The 16,763-nt window shown below is 37.3% G+C and overlaps 1 protein-coding gene across 8 annotated transcripts in view; it reads right to left on the reverse strand.

Annotated features, from left to right (window-relative positions):
- ARHGAP28 (Rho GTPase activating protein 28) overlaps positions 1–16,763 on the reverse strand; it is a 222,503-nt gene that overhangs the window by 75,611 nt on the left and 130,129 nt on the right. For 5 of the 8 annotated variants that reach the window (XM_053664302.1, XM_053664301.1, XM_053664305.1 and 2 more), the window contains 3 exons: positions 16,257–16,459; positions 11,720–11,937; positions 4,096–4,188 (listed from right to left, as the gene is read on the reverse strand). In XM_053664302.1, coding sequence (XP_053520277.1) covers positions 4,096–4,188; positions 11,720–11,937; positions 16,257–16,459 — 514 coding nt within the window. The remainder of the gene's footprint in view (positions 1–4,095; positions 4,189–11,719; positions 11,938–16,256; positions 16,460–16,763) is intronic. The other 3 variants (XM_053664304.1, XM_053664303.1, XM_053664306.1) reach the window with 1 other exon arrangement.

The raw sequence follows: 16,763 nt of genomic DNA on the forward strand, positions 1-16,763 counted from the left end.
ATGGACAAAGCCAAAGGGGTTAGGATTGAGGGTGGGAGGTGGGGGGGTGGGCAATGGGGAAGAGTGGGGGGGGGAATGGAGACAACTGTACTTGAACAACAGCAAAATAAATTAATAAAAGTTTATGTTGTTGTATTGAGGAAAAAAAAGAACAAGCTGCAAATGGAACTGAAAACCAACAAAGTGTTCTAATAACAGACCAGAATTTGTTAGAAATTTCTGAAATTAAAATGTAAGCAATTTATTTCACAACTGTACAGAAATTTTCAGACTCAAAGCAGCATATGACAACCTTGCTGGCATGGAAGGGAGGAATCCACCCAAAACAGACAGACAAACAACAAAGCTCAGAGTGAAAATTACAAAGGGCAGTAAGGGGCTTGAGGGTCATAGCCAGGATAATTTATTATAAAGTTCTTTCTCAAAAGAGGGACTAGGCTGACCTCCCCACAGCCCCTTTTATGCTAAACAGCAGGCAGGAGCTAAGTATGAACCCAAGAAAAGCACTCTAAGTTATGTGAACTATCTGCCTTGGTAAGATGTCCAGTGTGGGGACCAAAAAAGCCTCTAATTTAATCAGGCTACTCTGAACCTCCACAAAAGACATGGATGGGAGAATAAAAGGAAAACATCAGCTTTGTCCAGGATGGAAAATAAAGTTGTTCACTGCTCTCTCTTTGACACTGAAGATGTGTGTGTGTGTGTGTTTGTGTGTGTGTATAAATGCAGGTATGCTGTTTAACTTCCATTTACACACCGTTCTCATACTTTATTGATGTATACAGTACCTGAAGCTTTCCCTCTTATTCAAGAAATAGTTATTGGAAAAATGTCTATGTAATGGCAGGAAATAATATAGCAATGACATATCCTAAGTCATTGAATAATCAACCCAGTTCATTAATAAATATAAATTAATCACCAAATATCATCAGTCATTGGAGAAAATCAACATAAAAAGTCAGCCATGGAGAAAATTAAAATCCTGAAAAAGACATATAGTGATAAACAGTCTGGGAGAAAGAGATAACTGAAAGAAGAGAAGGAAGCTTATAATATTTAATAATTCCACATGGGTTTGAGAAGCTATTGTATCCATAAATCAGAAGCTAACTATAATAATAAAGGGGAGTCAGTAAAAAGCAAGAGTTCTTGCAAATTAACAGAATTTAATTGCTGGATTTAAAAAATTATAACTAGTCAGGGCAAATATTAGAATTAGGGATCCACAAAATGATGTATACATAATCATTACTAGCATACAAAACAAATAAAAAAGATAGGTAAAATACAAAAGAAAACTTAAGAGATATGTGAGTTTAATTCAAGTAATGAAAGAAAAGATAGAGAAAATGAGAAAAATAAAATAATTAGAGAAATGATGGGAAGAGAATGATCAGAACTAAAAGGAACATTTACAGAAATAAAAAAACTGAGTGCTAATCATGATTTAAAAATGATTTTATAGCCTTATGATAGTTCAAGTCTCCAACAATAACAATAATCCTAAAAAAACTTCAGGAAATATGAAAATAAAAACAGGATATAACATAGAGGAATAAGATTTAGAGAGGCATCAGACTTCTCAATATTGATACTATATGTAAAAGCAAATAGATGAATATTTATATATATCTTAAAGAAACTGATTTAGGGCCTAGCATTTTGATACTTACCAAGTTAGGATCTATGTTTTTGAATATGAAAATTTAGTATCCAGAGATATTTCTTGCCATATTTGCTCAAAGGATAAAAGGCTAAGCTGAATCTGCTAAGATGTAATATTTGGTAGTATGTGAGATTATACAGGTTAATATTTTTACTGTTCTCTCTAGTCATTCTTTTATGCTAGCCTCATGACTCCCCATGAGAAAGAACAGTGCAACTGACCCTTGAACAGCAGGAGTCCAAGCAGCTCACTTACACTTTCATGAGTCAGGTGTACTTGCTTTCTCATTCTGTAAACTTGTGAGCAGTTCAGGGTTATGGCTAGGGTAAAACAAATGTTCTCTTCCTCAGTGAGAAGTTTCTTCACATGTTTAGCACCACACCTGACCCTGATTAACCTTTAAAAGGAGCTAGGATGTTCAAGAAATTGAAATAAAAGGTAATAAATAAAAGCAAGAAAAAAATAAATAAAATAAATACAGACTATTCATTGGAGTCCATGGCTAGGGGTGGAAGTGTCAGAGGTATGGCATAAGACCTAATGTAAGGCCAGCTGTTCTGTGTTGCCTGGACAGCTGGTCAAATTGGAAAGGCCGTGAGTGGTCTGACCACAAGTTCCCCTCCCACTCTGCCCCTGTACATAAGGTGCCCCAACCAGACCAAGCCCCTGATCCAGGGGATCAGACACAGTTCCTCATTATCCCTGAGTGGTGGGTTTCAGTTCCTCATCAGCCTGTGAACTTATTCAAATAAGCCAATCACATCCTCCTATAGGAGCCGAGGGGGGAGGGTGGGGGGACCCAACCCTCTTGTTACTACAAAGCCTGCCTCCTGCAGCCCAGCTTGTTCACTCAGCCCTCGAGTGCACCCCACCTGTGGCTCTGTGTGGTGTGTGGTGTCCTCCAACCCCAGGCTGTGAGAATAAGTGACTAATCAGTTGCTGTCAAGTGCCATGCATCACGTGTTCAGCCATCCCTGTAGCCCTAGGGTAGGAATCCCTCCATCACCTGTGAGGTGACTAGGAGTTAATCAAAATGTAGGTAGATCAGCTGGGGTAAAGCCTCATAGAAACTCACTATTTTGAAACAGGCCAGTGTCTACTCTAACTTGTTCCTCCTCTGGCTGAAGAAAGAGGCAGTGGCTGCTGTGAAGGAAAATGGGGCGGGAAGAGAGGAACGAATATCTCGGGTCAAGTTTCTGGTTGGAATTGAGGTATATAAGACTTCCTGCACTGAGGCAGCCACATGAAACCTGCTTCTGACTCAACAGAAAATGTAAAAATCTCTGACTAGAAAGAGTTAGCTCTCTCATGAGAAATGCAATAAAATTAGAGACTAAATCTGGAAAACAGGATGGCTCACCTCCCTAACTGACCAGACTCTACCTCGGCCCTCAGCTTACCCTCAGTAGAAGATGAGCAACCAGAATACAAACTGTTCACATCCAAACCCTGCACAAGAATTTTGGAAGGGACCAAAAGTAACCCATGACAGAGTGTCCCATGCAAAATATACATAAGATAAAAATAGATTATACAGAAACTAAAAAACTAAGCATCATCATCATCATCTTCATCGGATCAAAGGTGATATAGGGGTTATTCTTAGACTAGCAAAGAGTCCCTCTTCTTCTGTTAGGAAGAAAAACAAAAGCTGAGCTAAGGAGAAGAAAACATATTGAAGCGTAAAACAGGAAAGTCTCCCACTGCAACTGTTCTGCAGCTGTGAGTCCAAGTGGAGAACGATCCCAGCAAACCCACGACCTTCCTACCTTTCCTACTTGGGGTGCGCCACTTCAAAAAAAGACCCTGGCCTCAGGCCAAGTGGTACAAATCACAGTGGGATGAACTCGCCTCACAAAAATAAAGCCATCTATTGAGACAGCTTCACTGACAGTCACAAACTCCAATTTGCTCTCTTTAAATCTCTGGACTAAAATGAACAAAAGGGGCTCTAATGAAACGTCTCACCTCCTGTGACATAATGAAAAATGTCTACCCTGTGTGCTAGATGCTGCACTTTTCCCCCTTAAACGCTGTACATTTAAGATGCTATCATACCGCTGCCCCCCAAATATTTACATTTAAAAAATAACTGAAATGTCAAAATACTTCCTATAGTGAGAATCACATTAATACTGAAAGCTACATGGAAGGTAGTGAGAAATTTCCCATTATTCACTCAACAAACAGAACAGAAGTTTAGCTAATGACCTTCCCCACATCCTGACATAGCTGTGGATGTAGCCAGAGCTGTGGTTGTTTTTTGATGTTGTAGATACAGGTAGACCATGTCGTTATTTGTGGTTTGAGTCTCCTTTTTGTTGTTAACAAGCAGGGCTTTTTTTCCCTCAAGTATTCCCGACTGCCTTGAACTAATTACTTTTTTCCTAATCTCCTTACTCTTAATTCCCCTTGCTCTATCTTACCAGTAGGCCACTTCTGGGGGGAACTGCTGAGAGCCCTTCTTCATCCAGGGTCGCATCCAAAAGAGGAGTTGGAATACAAGAAAAATCATCTGGCTATTGAAAAAGAAATGAAAGTGCATTTTTATTCAGGCATATTCTCCCAAAGGCCATTGTGCACCCAGTTATGTGGTATGTATACTATGTGTGCATTCATCCATTCTTGTGGAGCTCTACAAATAAATGACTTGCCTGTGTTCACTGATCATTGCATTTAATCATTTATCAGCCAATACTTGCCAGGATGACGATAGACACTGGTCTCTCTGGAGACCAGATACTGTCAACTGCCTACCCCTAACGTAGGCACCTATCTTCCTTAATAGCATACTAATATATTTTTAGAAGTTTTTGTGTCCATCTTTAAAATTTTTGATTTTCCAGGCTTTCTTGCAGCTTAAAGATGTTCATGTAACAGTTCTGGATGACAAGTGGTAAATGGAATTCTACAATATCAGATTTCCAGGAAAGGAAGGCCAGAGGGACAGAAGCAGTCAGTACAAGTTCCAGGAACTGCCAGGAACATGGACATGGTGCCTTAGTGGCCAAATCAACTCGTAAGCAATAGGATGAAGGCCTCATATGAAAGATGAAATAGAAATGCAAAAGGAAGTTGGGTCAATGCTAAGGAAAAGGAACACTTACCTTTAGCTTCTTAAAGAGAGAAAACAAACACCTACGTTTGTATAACTCATGATTTCTTGGGTTTTCTGTTAAATGTAGTCAAGTGTATATTAGTGATATAATCAATCATATTTTTTAAAACAAGATGTATGACCCCACTTATACAATTATAAGTCAGTAGCACTTTTAACAGTTACCAATAATAAAATTGGAAATAAATTAGAATGACTATTTTGCTCAGTTAAATGTGTTACTGAAAGAAATATTTGGTCCACATATTCTGATTACTATAAAAATGTACCTGGGCAGTGGAATTCTGTTCATGACGAGTAAGACTACAGGCCCTCTGTTATGCATCTAAAGGTTGATTTGGTATTTGTGATTTAGTGTATAATGGCTCTGCTAAAACAAGGGTTAAATATTCTATTCCTTTATGGTAAGAACTCCATTAAAAATAAAATTTATTGGATATATAATGAAATCATAAAATTTTATTTGGGTCTGTAGAAAGATATTTTTTTAACTTCCTTGTCTATATTTTCTAAGTTTCCAGTAAAGATTATGTATTACTTTTATAATAAGGAAAAAAAACATTTTGGGGAAGGAACAGTACTACTTATTAGCATAAGAAAATTGGATGAAGATAACAAAATACACATACCACTTTCTCTTCCCCCTGAAAATCACTCAAAGTGTCAAGAGAGATACCTTTTTGATAGAGTAATTCTAGAAACCATTAACATTTCCACTAGAAGAACAGAAATTGTTGAATGTTCCTGGAAGATAAAAGGTTAGCAAGAATGGTTTGATAAGAATAGAGAAAAACCTCGGTCTGAAAAAAAGGTACAAGAGGAAAATGTGCAGCAGATAAATGCTGGTCCAGAAAAGACCTCCTATTAAGAACAACAACAACAACAAAGAACACACAGTCATCCCCCAATTTGGAAAACAACGAACAAAGTAACTGAAGAATGTTTTTCTGAAGAGAGAGGCCAGGAGACCTTTTTCTCTCACACTGATCAATAGGTAACAGCTAAGTGTGATTCTAGGTTAAAACCCAAGAAGTCCTCTTGGTGACAGAGTGGCCACCTGCCTTGGAGATGGTGGCAGCTGTCCTAGCACGTGTGTTGTTGTCTTGAGCAAAAAGAGAGTTGAATTGCACTTCGCTGAGACCTTCTAAAAGGATATGGGCAGGAGTATAAATAGGGAAGTTATGCTTGCCTGATAGGAAAATTAGTTAGGATTCTGCAGGACTTTTGTTACTTTGATACTGATGTCATATTTTTGCCTCTTTAAGTGAAATGTGACAGTTGACATGGACACACTTCACCATTCACAGATACCCAGACTCCTATTCACCAGGGAGCTCTGGAGAAAAAAACAGGCTTACATAACTGCATAGGAAATATACTGCCATTACCTTTACTAAGCAATCAATTGATATAGTCCTCTATAAATAAATATCGATCAACACCCAGGGGTCAAAATCAACTGAATAGCAGTGAAAGAAAAAAACAACGATCCCCAAAATAAATACTTAACCCTGATATAAACAAATAATTTAAATAAAATAAGAGAATTCTGGAATTTAGGTCTTAATTTAGTAACTTCAGAGTGCTGAGAGGTTACTGCAGCCAAGAAACAAGAATGGATGGCTAAAAAATTGAAACACCAGGGGCAAGGACAGCCAGTGGGAAATTAACAATATAACTGTTAAATTTTGAAAAATAAAGGCATATTCGTTTGGCCAAGCTGGAGGTAGACTCACTTTGCCTTCTCACACAACCCAAAAAAAACACAACAAATTTGAAAATAAAAAACAATCAGAAGTGACAGAAAATTGAACTATACAGAAGTCTGGCAACCAAGGACCTCAAGAAGGAACATTCATCCAGACCAGTAGGAGGAGTGGAGACTGGCAGCCAGGAGGAGAGGACTTTTGGCAAGGTGCAGTCAAGGCGGCAGCTGACAGAGGAGAGAGTCCCACATCTGCGTGCAGATAAAACAGGGAGAAAAACTGGGGAGCAAGACAGACCACGCAATCCAGGGTTCCAGTTAGAGGAAATAAAGCCTCAAAGACTCTGACTGAAAAAACCTGTGGGGATTGAAGTGGCAGTGGGAGAAAGTCCCAGCCTCACAGGAGAGTTTGTTAGAGAGACCCCACAGGGTCCTAGAATGTACACAAAACCACCCACCTGGGAATCAGCACCAGAGGGGCCCGATTTGCTTGTGGGTAGCATAGGAAGTGATAGAAAGTCAGCAGAGAGCTGAGCAGGCCAAACTGTTCCCTCTCAGATCCCTCCCCTAACGTACAGCATTACAATACAGCAATGTGAGTTGCCCCACCCTGGTGAATACCTAAGGCTCTACCACTTACTACTAACAGGTGTGCCAAGACACAAAAAAAAAATGGTCCAAATGAAAGAACAGATCAAAGCTTCAGAAAAAAATATAACTATGCAACAGAGAAACAGCCAACCTATCAGATGCACAATTCAAAACACTGGTAATCAGGATGCTCACAGAATTGGTTGAATTTGATTGCAAATTAGATGAAAAAAATGAAGGTTATGAAAAGTGAAATAAAGAGAACCAACAATGAAGGGAAGGAAACTGGAACTCAAATCAACAGTTTGGACCAGAAGGAAGAAATAAACATTCATCCAGAACAGAATGAAGAAACAAGAATGCAAAAACATGAGGAGAGACCTAGATACCTCTAGGACAACTTTAAACATTCCAACATCTTCATAGGGATGCCGGAAGGAGAAGAGGAAGAGCAAGAAATGGAAAACTTATTTTAAAACATAATCAAGGAGAACTTCCTTATCTGACAAAGGAAATAGACTTCCAGGATCTCCAGGAAGCCCAGAAAGTCCCAAAGAAGTTGGACCCAAGGAAGCACATACCAAGGCACATCATAATTACATTACCCAAGATTAAAGATAAGGAGAGAATCTTAAAAGCAGCAAGAGGAAAAAAGACAGTTACCTACAAAGGCGTTCCCATAAGACTATGAGCTGATTTCTCAAAAGAAACCTTACAGGCAAGAAGGGGCTGAAAAAAAGTATTTGAAGGCATGAAAGGCAAGGAGCTACATCCAAGATTACTCTCTCCAGCAAAGCTATCACTTAGAATGGAAGGGTAGATCAAGTGCTTCTTAGATAAGGTCAAGTGAAAGGAGTTCATCATCACCAAGCCTTTATTGCATGAAATGTTAAAGGGACTTATCTAAGAAAAAGAAGAAGATCAAAACTATGAAAAGTAAAATGACAAGAAATTCACAACTATCAACAACTAAACCTAGAAAAAACCTAAACCAAAAACAAACTAAGCAAACAACTTGAACAGGAACAGAATCACAGAAATGGAGATCACATGGAGGGTATTCAGTGGGGAAGGAGAGGGGGGAATGGAGAAAAATGTACAGAGAATAAGTAGCATAAATGGTAAGTAGAAAATAGACAGGGGGAGGTTAAGAATGGTATAGGAAATATAGAAGAACTTATATGTATGGCAGAACTTATACAAAGAAGTTATATGACACATGGACATGAACTAACAGGGAAAGGGGGAATGTGGGTGGGAGGGGGTGTGCAGGGAGGAGATGAATTAAGAGGGGAAAATGGGACAACCGTAATAGCATAATCAATAAAATATATTTAAAAATAAAGGCATATAACTAATATGACATCAAAGAAACATTCAAGAATGCAGACCAAACATACACACAAAACAAATCTTGGAATATATAAGGGAACATTTAGGAGAAAGAGAGGCTCAATCCAAACATTGCAACAAAAATCTAACAGGAATTCTACAAGGAGATAACGCAGAAAATGAATGAAATCAATATCATTTTAAATGTTAGAAAAAACATGTGGAACCTGAAGAATGAACAAGCTGTCATATTGGAAGAGCTCACTTAGCAGTGACCAGGATACATTTTTCAAAAAGGTGAAACAGGTAAAAATTTCAAGGTTCCAATAATAAAAATAACATTTGGAAAGCTTCCACATCTGCATGTCACGAAGTGGGAATGATACAGACACTGCTGCAGTGGTGCCTGGGAGGAGCTGATGGACAAGCACCTTCCAAATGCTGAAGGAAAACGGTTTTGAGCGTGGGCTTCTATGTGCAAAGAATTAAGAGAAAAACTAGTGTAATCCACACATTTATCTTTCAAGTGATTGGGTTCATATCTCCACTAGGTAAGTTTGCTGGGTCAAATTCATACATCTAAGACTGATGCAAAATTACCTTACAAAAATTATGATGTGAAGTGGAAAAATTTAGGTAATTATTCTATTAATGTAGATTAATGATGCCAAAGAAAGAAAGAAAGAGCAGTAGGAAACAATGAGAGGGAAATAGAGAGACAAAGAGGAGGAGGAGAAGGAGGAAGAGAAAGAGAAGGAGAAAGAAAAGCGCATTTACAAAGAAACAGACCAGGACAGATACTTGGAGAAAAAGGAGAGAGGGAGAAATTGGTGTTTATGCTGTCAAATTTAAATAGGAAACTGAACATTTCAGGTGAATTCCTAAAAGACTTTCATTTCTCTTTACTTGGAGAAACAGATGCTGATTTTTTGTGGTTAAAAAAAGTTTGTGAGGATGATTATTAGGCTTTATATATCGTAAGTGTATAATATTTTTAAAATAGTGCTTTTTTTCCATTTGAACAAAGAAAAAACTGAATTTTTAAGCAGTGTATGCAATGCCAGCCTTTCACTGACTTTCAGACATCCCACTTGCCTGGATAGCACAAGACCTCTCCCCCCTTGAGTACCTGGTCTTTCTTTTACCTGCAAGCGCTCTCCCTGCCTCATCCCCATTCTCCATTCCTTCTAGAACTAGGGCTTCAGCAGCAAGACTAGAAGAGAAGAGTAAGACAACAGGAGGAAGAGTCACCCCTGCCCTCCCCGGGCTGCCTCTGCCCCCACAAAGGCACTGTCTTAGTCCCTCTCTCTGTCTTTGCTGGAGTTGAACACCCAACAGTTCATTGCACCTGTTCATTATGGAAAAGTCAGAGACTTTTCATTTCTTTTTATACTTAAAACCCCAATGGGTAAATGCCCACTTTAAGTTTCCCTTCAGGGTCTAAGTAAAAGAAGGGGGAGGAGCACAAAAAGATCCCTTTGCCTCCCTATTTTACTAGACAGCCAGGTTTAGGAACTCTAAAGAGGCTACTTTTGCATTTTCTTAAGTAACTGGAGAATTTGGGAGAAACCAATAGACCCTTTTCTATTTTGTAGTTTGCTAGCAAAGAGCTGAACAAACTGTCTGAAGTAGTTGTAAATGGAAGTGGGAAAGAAACCATATAACCCAAGTTCTCAGGATCTCTCAAGATGATCTGGAAGATAGCTGAAAAATGACCCAGGGAGTCTAAACCAGCAGGGTAAGACTTTTCCTTAGTAGACATCTCAGCCGGGAACCTGTAGCTGAGCCCTTGCCCGAAGTTGTGGGTATCCCTCTTCTTTATTTGATTAGAGCTGTAGGAAATCTCGCCATCCAGAAAGACATAGGTTTCAAGTAGTTTGAAAGTTCAAACAGCACAGAACTCTAACTGCACTTACCTCAAGGTGTATCATTATATACAGCAGAAAATTCTAGAAGTGTGCTACTCAATTCATTAGCTACAGGCCACATGTAACTATTTAGCTTTAAATCAATTACAATTAAATAAAATTAAAAATTCAATTCCTTATTACACCAGCCATATTTCAAATGCTAGTGTCACATGTGACTGGGGCTACCACATTGGACAGCACAGAAATACATCATTTCTATCACTGTAGCAAGTTCTAAAGGATAGTGTTATTCTAAGACAATATTAGCACAAATGCAAAGGTTAACTAAGTATATGTGAGCTGCTATGGCTACTACTCAATGTGATTAATATATCTGGGAGAAGATATGACTTACAGACGACCTAAAGTAACTCAAGTGGGAAACTGTCTTCAACTATGCTTGCTACCCAAGATCCTTGAAGTTTTAAATTATGTCATTACTGATATTACAATTAAACAGGTGGATAACCTAAATCAGAGTGATTAACTAATTTTACCCAGGCAACTTTTTTGGAACTGCAGCAGAATACCAAGTCTCCCTTACCTATATACTAATTATCCCCCAAGTTCTAAGAATCCTATCTGCAACTTAATTTAGGACCTTTCACAGAAAATGTGTCCAGTAACTATTTGTTGCATCAACAACTCAGTTACACAATGCACATTGCAATGATGCAATGAATGCATGAATATGTGACTTGTAGACAGAATGCATAGTAAAACCAACATACAGCAGAACATGAAAAACAGCCTCAGAAATAAAAGCAAGGCTGTGGAACTGCTCAGGGTAAGCTGAAATTTCAACCAGCCCTTCCTTATAAAACATGTGATGCTTCCCTTACACTTTTTATGAGTCATTCTCTCTCCTACTTAATTAATGCTCATATCTTTAGATTTTTTTTACCTTTTTAATTTATTTTGACCACAAAGGCTACCCTATGCACTCACCCACCTCCACCCCTATTTAAAACAAACCACCCAAACTTGCTCGTAATACTGGGGCTGCTTTCCCAGAACTCCTGCAACTGTTTCTATTTAGCATTTAGATTTCAGTAAAAGCTCTGTGTATCCCATCCACAAAGACTTGCTCCATGCCAAAAAGTTATTCTATAAGTTAATGAAAAAGGGAATGCATTTAGTATTGAGGAAGATTGCTGAATGAGACATAAAGAATGAAAGCTTAAGTTTTAAATTTGTAAAAATTTGGACCATGCTGTCTGCTTTAGTTTTCTTTAAAATCTAGCGAGTAAATGTCCTTTTCTGATACTTTCCTTGTTCTCCTCCTTCTCATTCCCTTGTTCCCCATCCAACCAAACCAAACCAAACCAAACCAAACCAAACCAAACCAAACCAAACCAAACCAAACCAAACATTTGGCTACATTCGCTACTCACAGGAGAGGTGCTGACGCCAAAGATGTCTCTGACATCCCTGACGGACTGCTTGTTCTTTTTCCTCATGGTTTGGGTATAAGTATTATATCTCTTTTTCACTGCAGCTGCTTGGGTTCGAGTCAATGTGGAGAGCAAGGCTTTGCCGTCCTCCTCTTCATCACCTGAGATCAGAGTTGATAAACCCACATCTTGCAACCACTCTGCTTCAAGCTCCCCCTCTGTAAAATGACATGACCAATAGAAGGTTAGAACATTCGGTCTGACTGGATGGCATATGTATCTCTAGGTCTTGCATATCAGTGAATAAGAAATATCAGTAAGCAATATAAAAGACTCTCCTTTTTCAAAGTTATGGAAAAGGCCTATAAAATGAATAAAAGTCTGTACTTTATTTTTCAAATAAATCAAATTTTAAAGTGTTTTCTAGTACAGTAAGGTTAATTGGCAGACTGGTTAAGGCATTTCTCCTTGTCAGACAGTTAAATATAAGCCATATCTGGACTATCAATTTAAAAGGGGATAAAATATGAATATTTAAACTAAAACCATAATAGAAAAAGAGGGGTTTAATAGCACACAAAACAGTGTTTTAATCCCTCAAAGGCAGATTAAAGTCTTAGAAAGACTAAGGAAAGTTTTAAGATATCTCTTAGGCTCAGTGTCCTCTGCAAAATAAAGGTAATAATAACAAAATTATTAGGTGGCTATGAGGATTGTTTTATCAACATAGTTATAAAAATATATGTTCAATGAATATTTGTTTTCTTACTGTTCTCTGTATTCTAAGCAGTAGGTAATTTTTCTATTTTTCAGAAGGCAATTTAAAAATGTAAAATCTGTCATAATAAGAATCAACTGTTGTGGTAAATTAGAAGTACAGAAATAATAAATAATTAATATAACAACATCTTGTAATAGAAAATCCACTACACATACGGTTTTGGGAACTATGCTAAACAAGCATTCCTGAGTGGGATTTATTTAAAAAGTAATCAGACTGATTTGTAAATAGTCTCTTCAAAATATCAGTCAGTCCAGGAGTCTTGGGCTATGCTTATATTATTGCATCATTGGTATGTGAACAAAGCCTTCCAATGTGCTTCACAGGTCCAGTTCTTAGCTAGGCGAATCTCTTATTTACATTCTTGTTTTTAGTGTTCACTGGCTTTATAAACATTCCCTTTAACAGAAAATGCAACAGGGAACCTAAGTCATGCCATTCTGTGCTAACCCACCACATTAATAAGTTTGTTGGGGAACCACATTAAAAAGGGAATAAAATCTTCCAGGAAAGGTAGAGTAGCTTATGTATAACAATTATGAACTCCGAACTAAGTACCTTCAAAATAGTTATATAAAAATAACTATTTGAAGGTAATGGAGAGGAACCAAGGTAGAGTAGCTTGTATATAACAATTATGAACTCTGAACTAAGTACCTTCAAATAGTTATATTAAAATAACTATTTGAAGGTAATGGAGAGGAACCAAATGCAGGCAGGAACTGAAAAACAACTAAATTTTGATAAAAGAAAATACACTGGGTAAGAGTCACATTTATGCAACTTTAAAACTGAAGTCGTTTTTCCAATTTCCACAGTGCTGGGTAGCTAGAACTCAAACAGAAAACCATAGTTTTACTCATTTGAGAAGTCAGAGCATAGATTATGGGATTATTAGAACAGCTGGAAAGCAGAAACATCCCTGTTAAGAGAGTCCCCTAGGAAAGAGCTTCAAAATCTGTGCATAAATTCTTACCAAATCCTTGACTAAACCTTAAACTAAAAAGGTATATGGGAGACACCAAGCATCCTATTAAAAAACAGCAGCTACCAGGCTAAATGAATGGCCAAGATTATAGATGCCTCACTGGGCAGGAAAGACAGACTCGGGAGTGTGAGTCTTGTCAAGTTAACTGCTGCAACTAAAATTAATGCCCTTTACAGAAAGAGAATACAGAGTCTCTAAAACATATTAATAATGTTACAATATTATTATACTATCAAAAATGTTATAATATCTAGGACATAATAAAAAGAAAAAATGGATTAATTTATCCAAGAAGAGGTAGTTGATAAAAAGTGACTCAGACAATTGATGTTGGGTAAGGACTGAAGCAGCCTTTATATCTATACTCAAGAACAAAAGAAAAGATGCCCATGATGAGTGCACAGAATATTACAGTAAAAGTGAAAGTATAAAAATATCTAAAAGAACTAAATTTTAAATTATAGAACTAGAAATTAAAATATATTAAATACAAATTTGCTGAAAGGGTTTAACAGCATACTAGAGACCATAAAGGGGCCATTCAATTTGAATATTCAATGGAAATTATCCAATGTGAAAGAAAGAAAAATATTTTTAAACATTTAAAACATTCTCCAGTGATCTTAGGGAAATGCTAAGTTGTGTAATACATGTATAGTTGAAGATTCAGAGAAGAGAGAAAGTAGTGCAGAAAAAAATTTTTTCTAAAAATAATGTCCAAAAGTTTCCAAAATTTGTGGAAAACCCAACTAGTTCAGCAAGTAGGTAAATACAAAAGGAAGTACGCTTAGGCATTTTAAAGTCAAACTGTTGAAAACCAAAGATAGAAAGAAAATTTGAATACAGTTAGAGCAAGACAACACATTACCTACAGGGGAACAATAATATGAATACATTAACTCTGTATCAGAAATAATGTATGTCAAAAGACAATAAGATAACATCTTTAAAATCCTGAAAGGAAAAAAACCTGTCAAACAATAATCAGTTATCCAGCAACAGTACCCTTCAAGAATGAAGGTGGAAAAAAGTCATTTTCAAGTGAATAAAAATGAAGAGAATTTATCACCAGCAAACTTGCTCTGTAAAAATATGCTAAAAATACCTCTTTTTAGGCTAAAGAGAAAAGACATGAAATGGATACTGAATATATTAAAAAAGTAGTAAAATGTTCAATATGTGAATATTAATTTCTTTAAAAGACAGATAGCACTGTCTCTTCTCCCTAAATTTAGTCTTAAAGCCTAAAGCCATCCGTTGGAGCAGAGCAAGGAAGGAGTATATGCAGAGGAGTAATCTAGGGATGTCGGAGCCTGTGATGAGAAGGGCAACCTTGAGAGGTAGAGAAAAACTAGTACTGTCAGGGCGATTGATCAAATAAGTATAAGTAAGTGCATATATTCCAGATGATGAAGGCCAGTTTTCTCACTGTCTAAGAAGAAAGTCAGATCTGTTAAGGAAGAACAGTACAATGAACTGAGTGGTATTATATTGAAATTGAAGGATAGGTGTGAACTCAAATATTTCAATGTCTTTAATTACAGAAATATAGATATAAATGTATATGTATGTGAATACATATATATATATTATATAGGTATATACACATATGTGTGTAGGTATATGTGTATGTATATATAATATATGTGTGTGTATATAATGTGCCTAATGCAAACATTCTTATGTGTATATTTACTAATTAAACTACCTTTAGTCTTTCCTGGTTGTTACATGTTTACGTGTTGATAGGTAGCACCTGGAGGAAAAGACGCATGCTTTTAATCGCAGGTGAGTAATCTTGCTCTTTTTGAAAACTAAAGACAATTACACTCTTACTATTTTCATTTATTTTGGTCCTTAACCTTCTTCTATTTAATTTTACTGAAAACTAGTACATATTTTATGGTATTTATTTTGGGCAATACAAAATAATACATTTTCTAAATACACTATTATCAGTAAATGCTTCAAAAAATTTTAAAGGATTTTATTAATTTATTTTAGAGAGGGGAAGGGAGAGAGAAAGAGAGGGAAAGAAACATTAATGTGTGGTTGGTTGCCTCTCAAGCACCCCCTGTTGGGTACCTGGCCCACAACCCAGGCATGTGCCCTGACTAGGAATTGAATTGGAGATCCTTTGGTTCGCAGGCCAGTGCTCAACCTACTGAGCCACACCAGCCAGTGTGCTTCAAAGATTTGTTTAAAATTATACTGGTAATTTTTTCCATCTCCCTCTTTCTCTTTCTCTCACTCTCTGTCTTTTGATAATTAATAGTCAAGTACATAGATGTAGAGGCCATCAAAGAATACTCAATCTAATTAGTTACTTTATGAAAATATAGCAGCTAGAAGGCTAAATGAATGACCAAGATATAGATGCTGCGTAGAGCAGGGAAATCAGACTTGGGAGTATGGGTCTAGTCAAGTTATCTGCTAAAACTAAAATTAACCACATGAGAGGGGAATAATGGACTACAGAGTCTTTAAAACTGAATCAAATTAATAGGCACAGCATCCCTAAGTAGCAATGTGTAAGAGGTCAATTTGAATTTTGTTGATAGCCTGCCTTTAGGTCATGTCTCCTTAAATAGAATCTACATGGAAACAGTCCAATAGATATACACCAATGGGAACAGGGGGCTTATATGCTGAATTCTACTAAATTTATTTGTTAAACTGTTAATGGGATGAGTTCTACCTGCCGACAGAACAAGAGAAAGCACACAGATAATATGTCAGCACACAGGAAAAGGAATCTAGCACCTTACCATCCACAGGCTTGAGCTCGGCCGGCGTCTGCTCGTCCTGCCCTCCCATGCTGTTCTCTTTAATGCTTTCTATCTCCCGCCAGAAATCCTCCATGGAGGCGCTGTCTACGGAGGCTTGTGAGTTGGAGCGGCTGAATGCAGGAGAATGTAGGGATTCATTGGAGAGCATCCTGTTAATTCTTCGACAGCGAGGAATGGATTTTCTGAGGAAAGAATAAAATCTGTGAATGAAAATCTGTGTCTTCTATGTCATAAATCACATAATTCAATTTAGGTTTCAAGTCCGTGGGGAAATGGAGATAGTGTGGCAGAGAGGGATTTGAGGGAATGATCTCCGTTCAGTAGTGGCCCGCCCTTTTTTTTGTACTCTATATAATGCCTCTGTGGCCATTTAAGACTTACGACAAAAGTACTTTTATACTTTTCACATACCTATAAAGTAGGAAGTAATTTGTATTAGTGAAAACACATATAACCTGTCTCTGTAAGGTATCTACGATGATGGCG

The sequence above is a fragment of the Artibeus jamaicensis genome, unplaced genomic scaffold (genome assembly GCF_021234435.1).
Source record: "Artibeus jamaicensis isolate MK-2021 breed Jamaican fruit bat unplaced genomic scaffold, CSHL_Jam_final contig_354, whole genome shotgun sequence".
In the NCBI taxonomy this organism is placed as follows: Eukaryota; Metazoa; Chordata; class Mammalia; order Chiroptera; family Phyllostomidae; genus Artibeus; species Artibeus jamaicensis.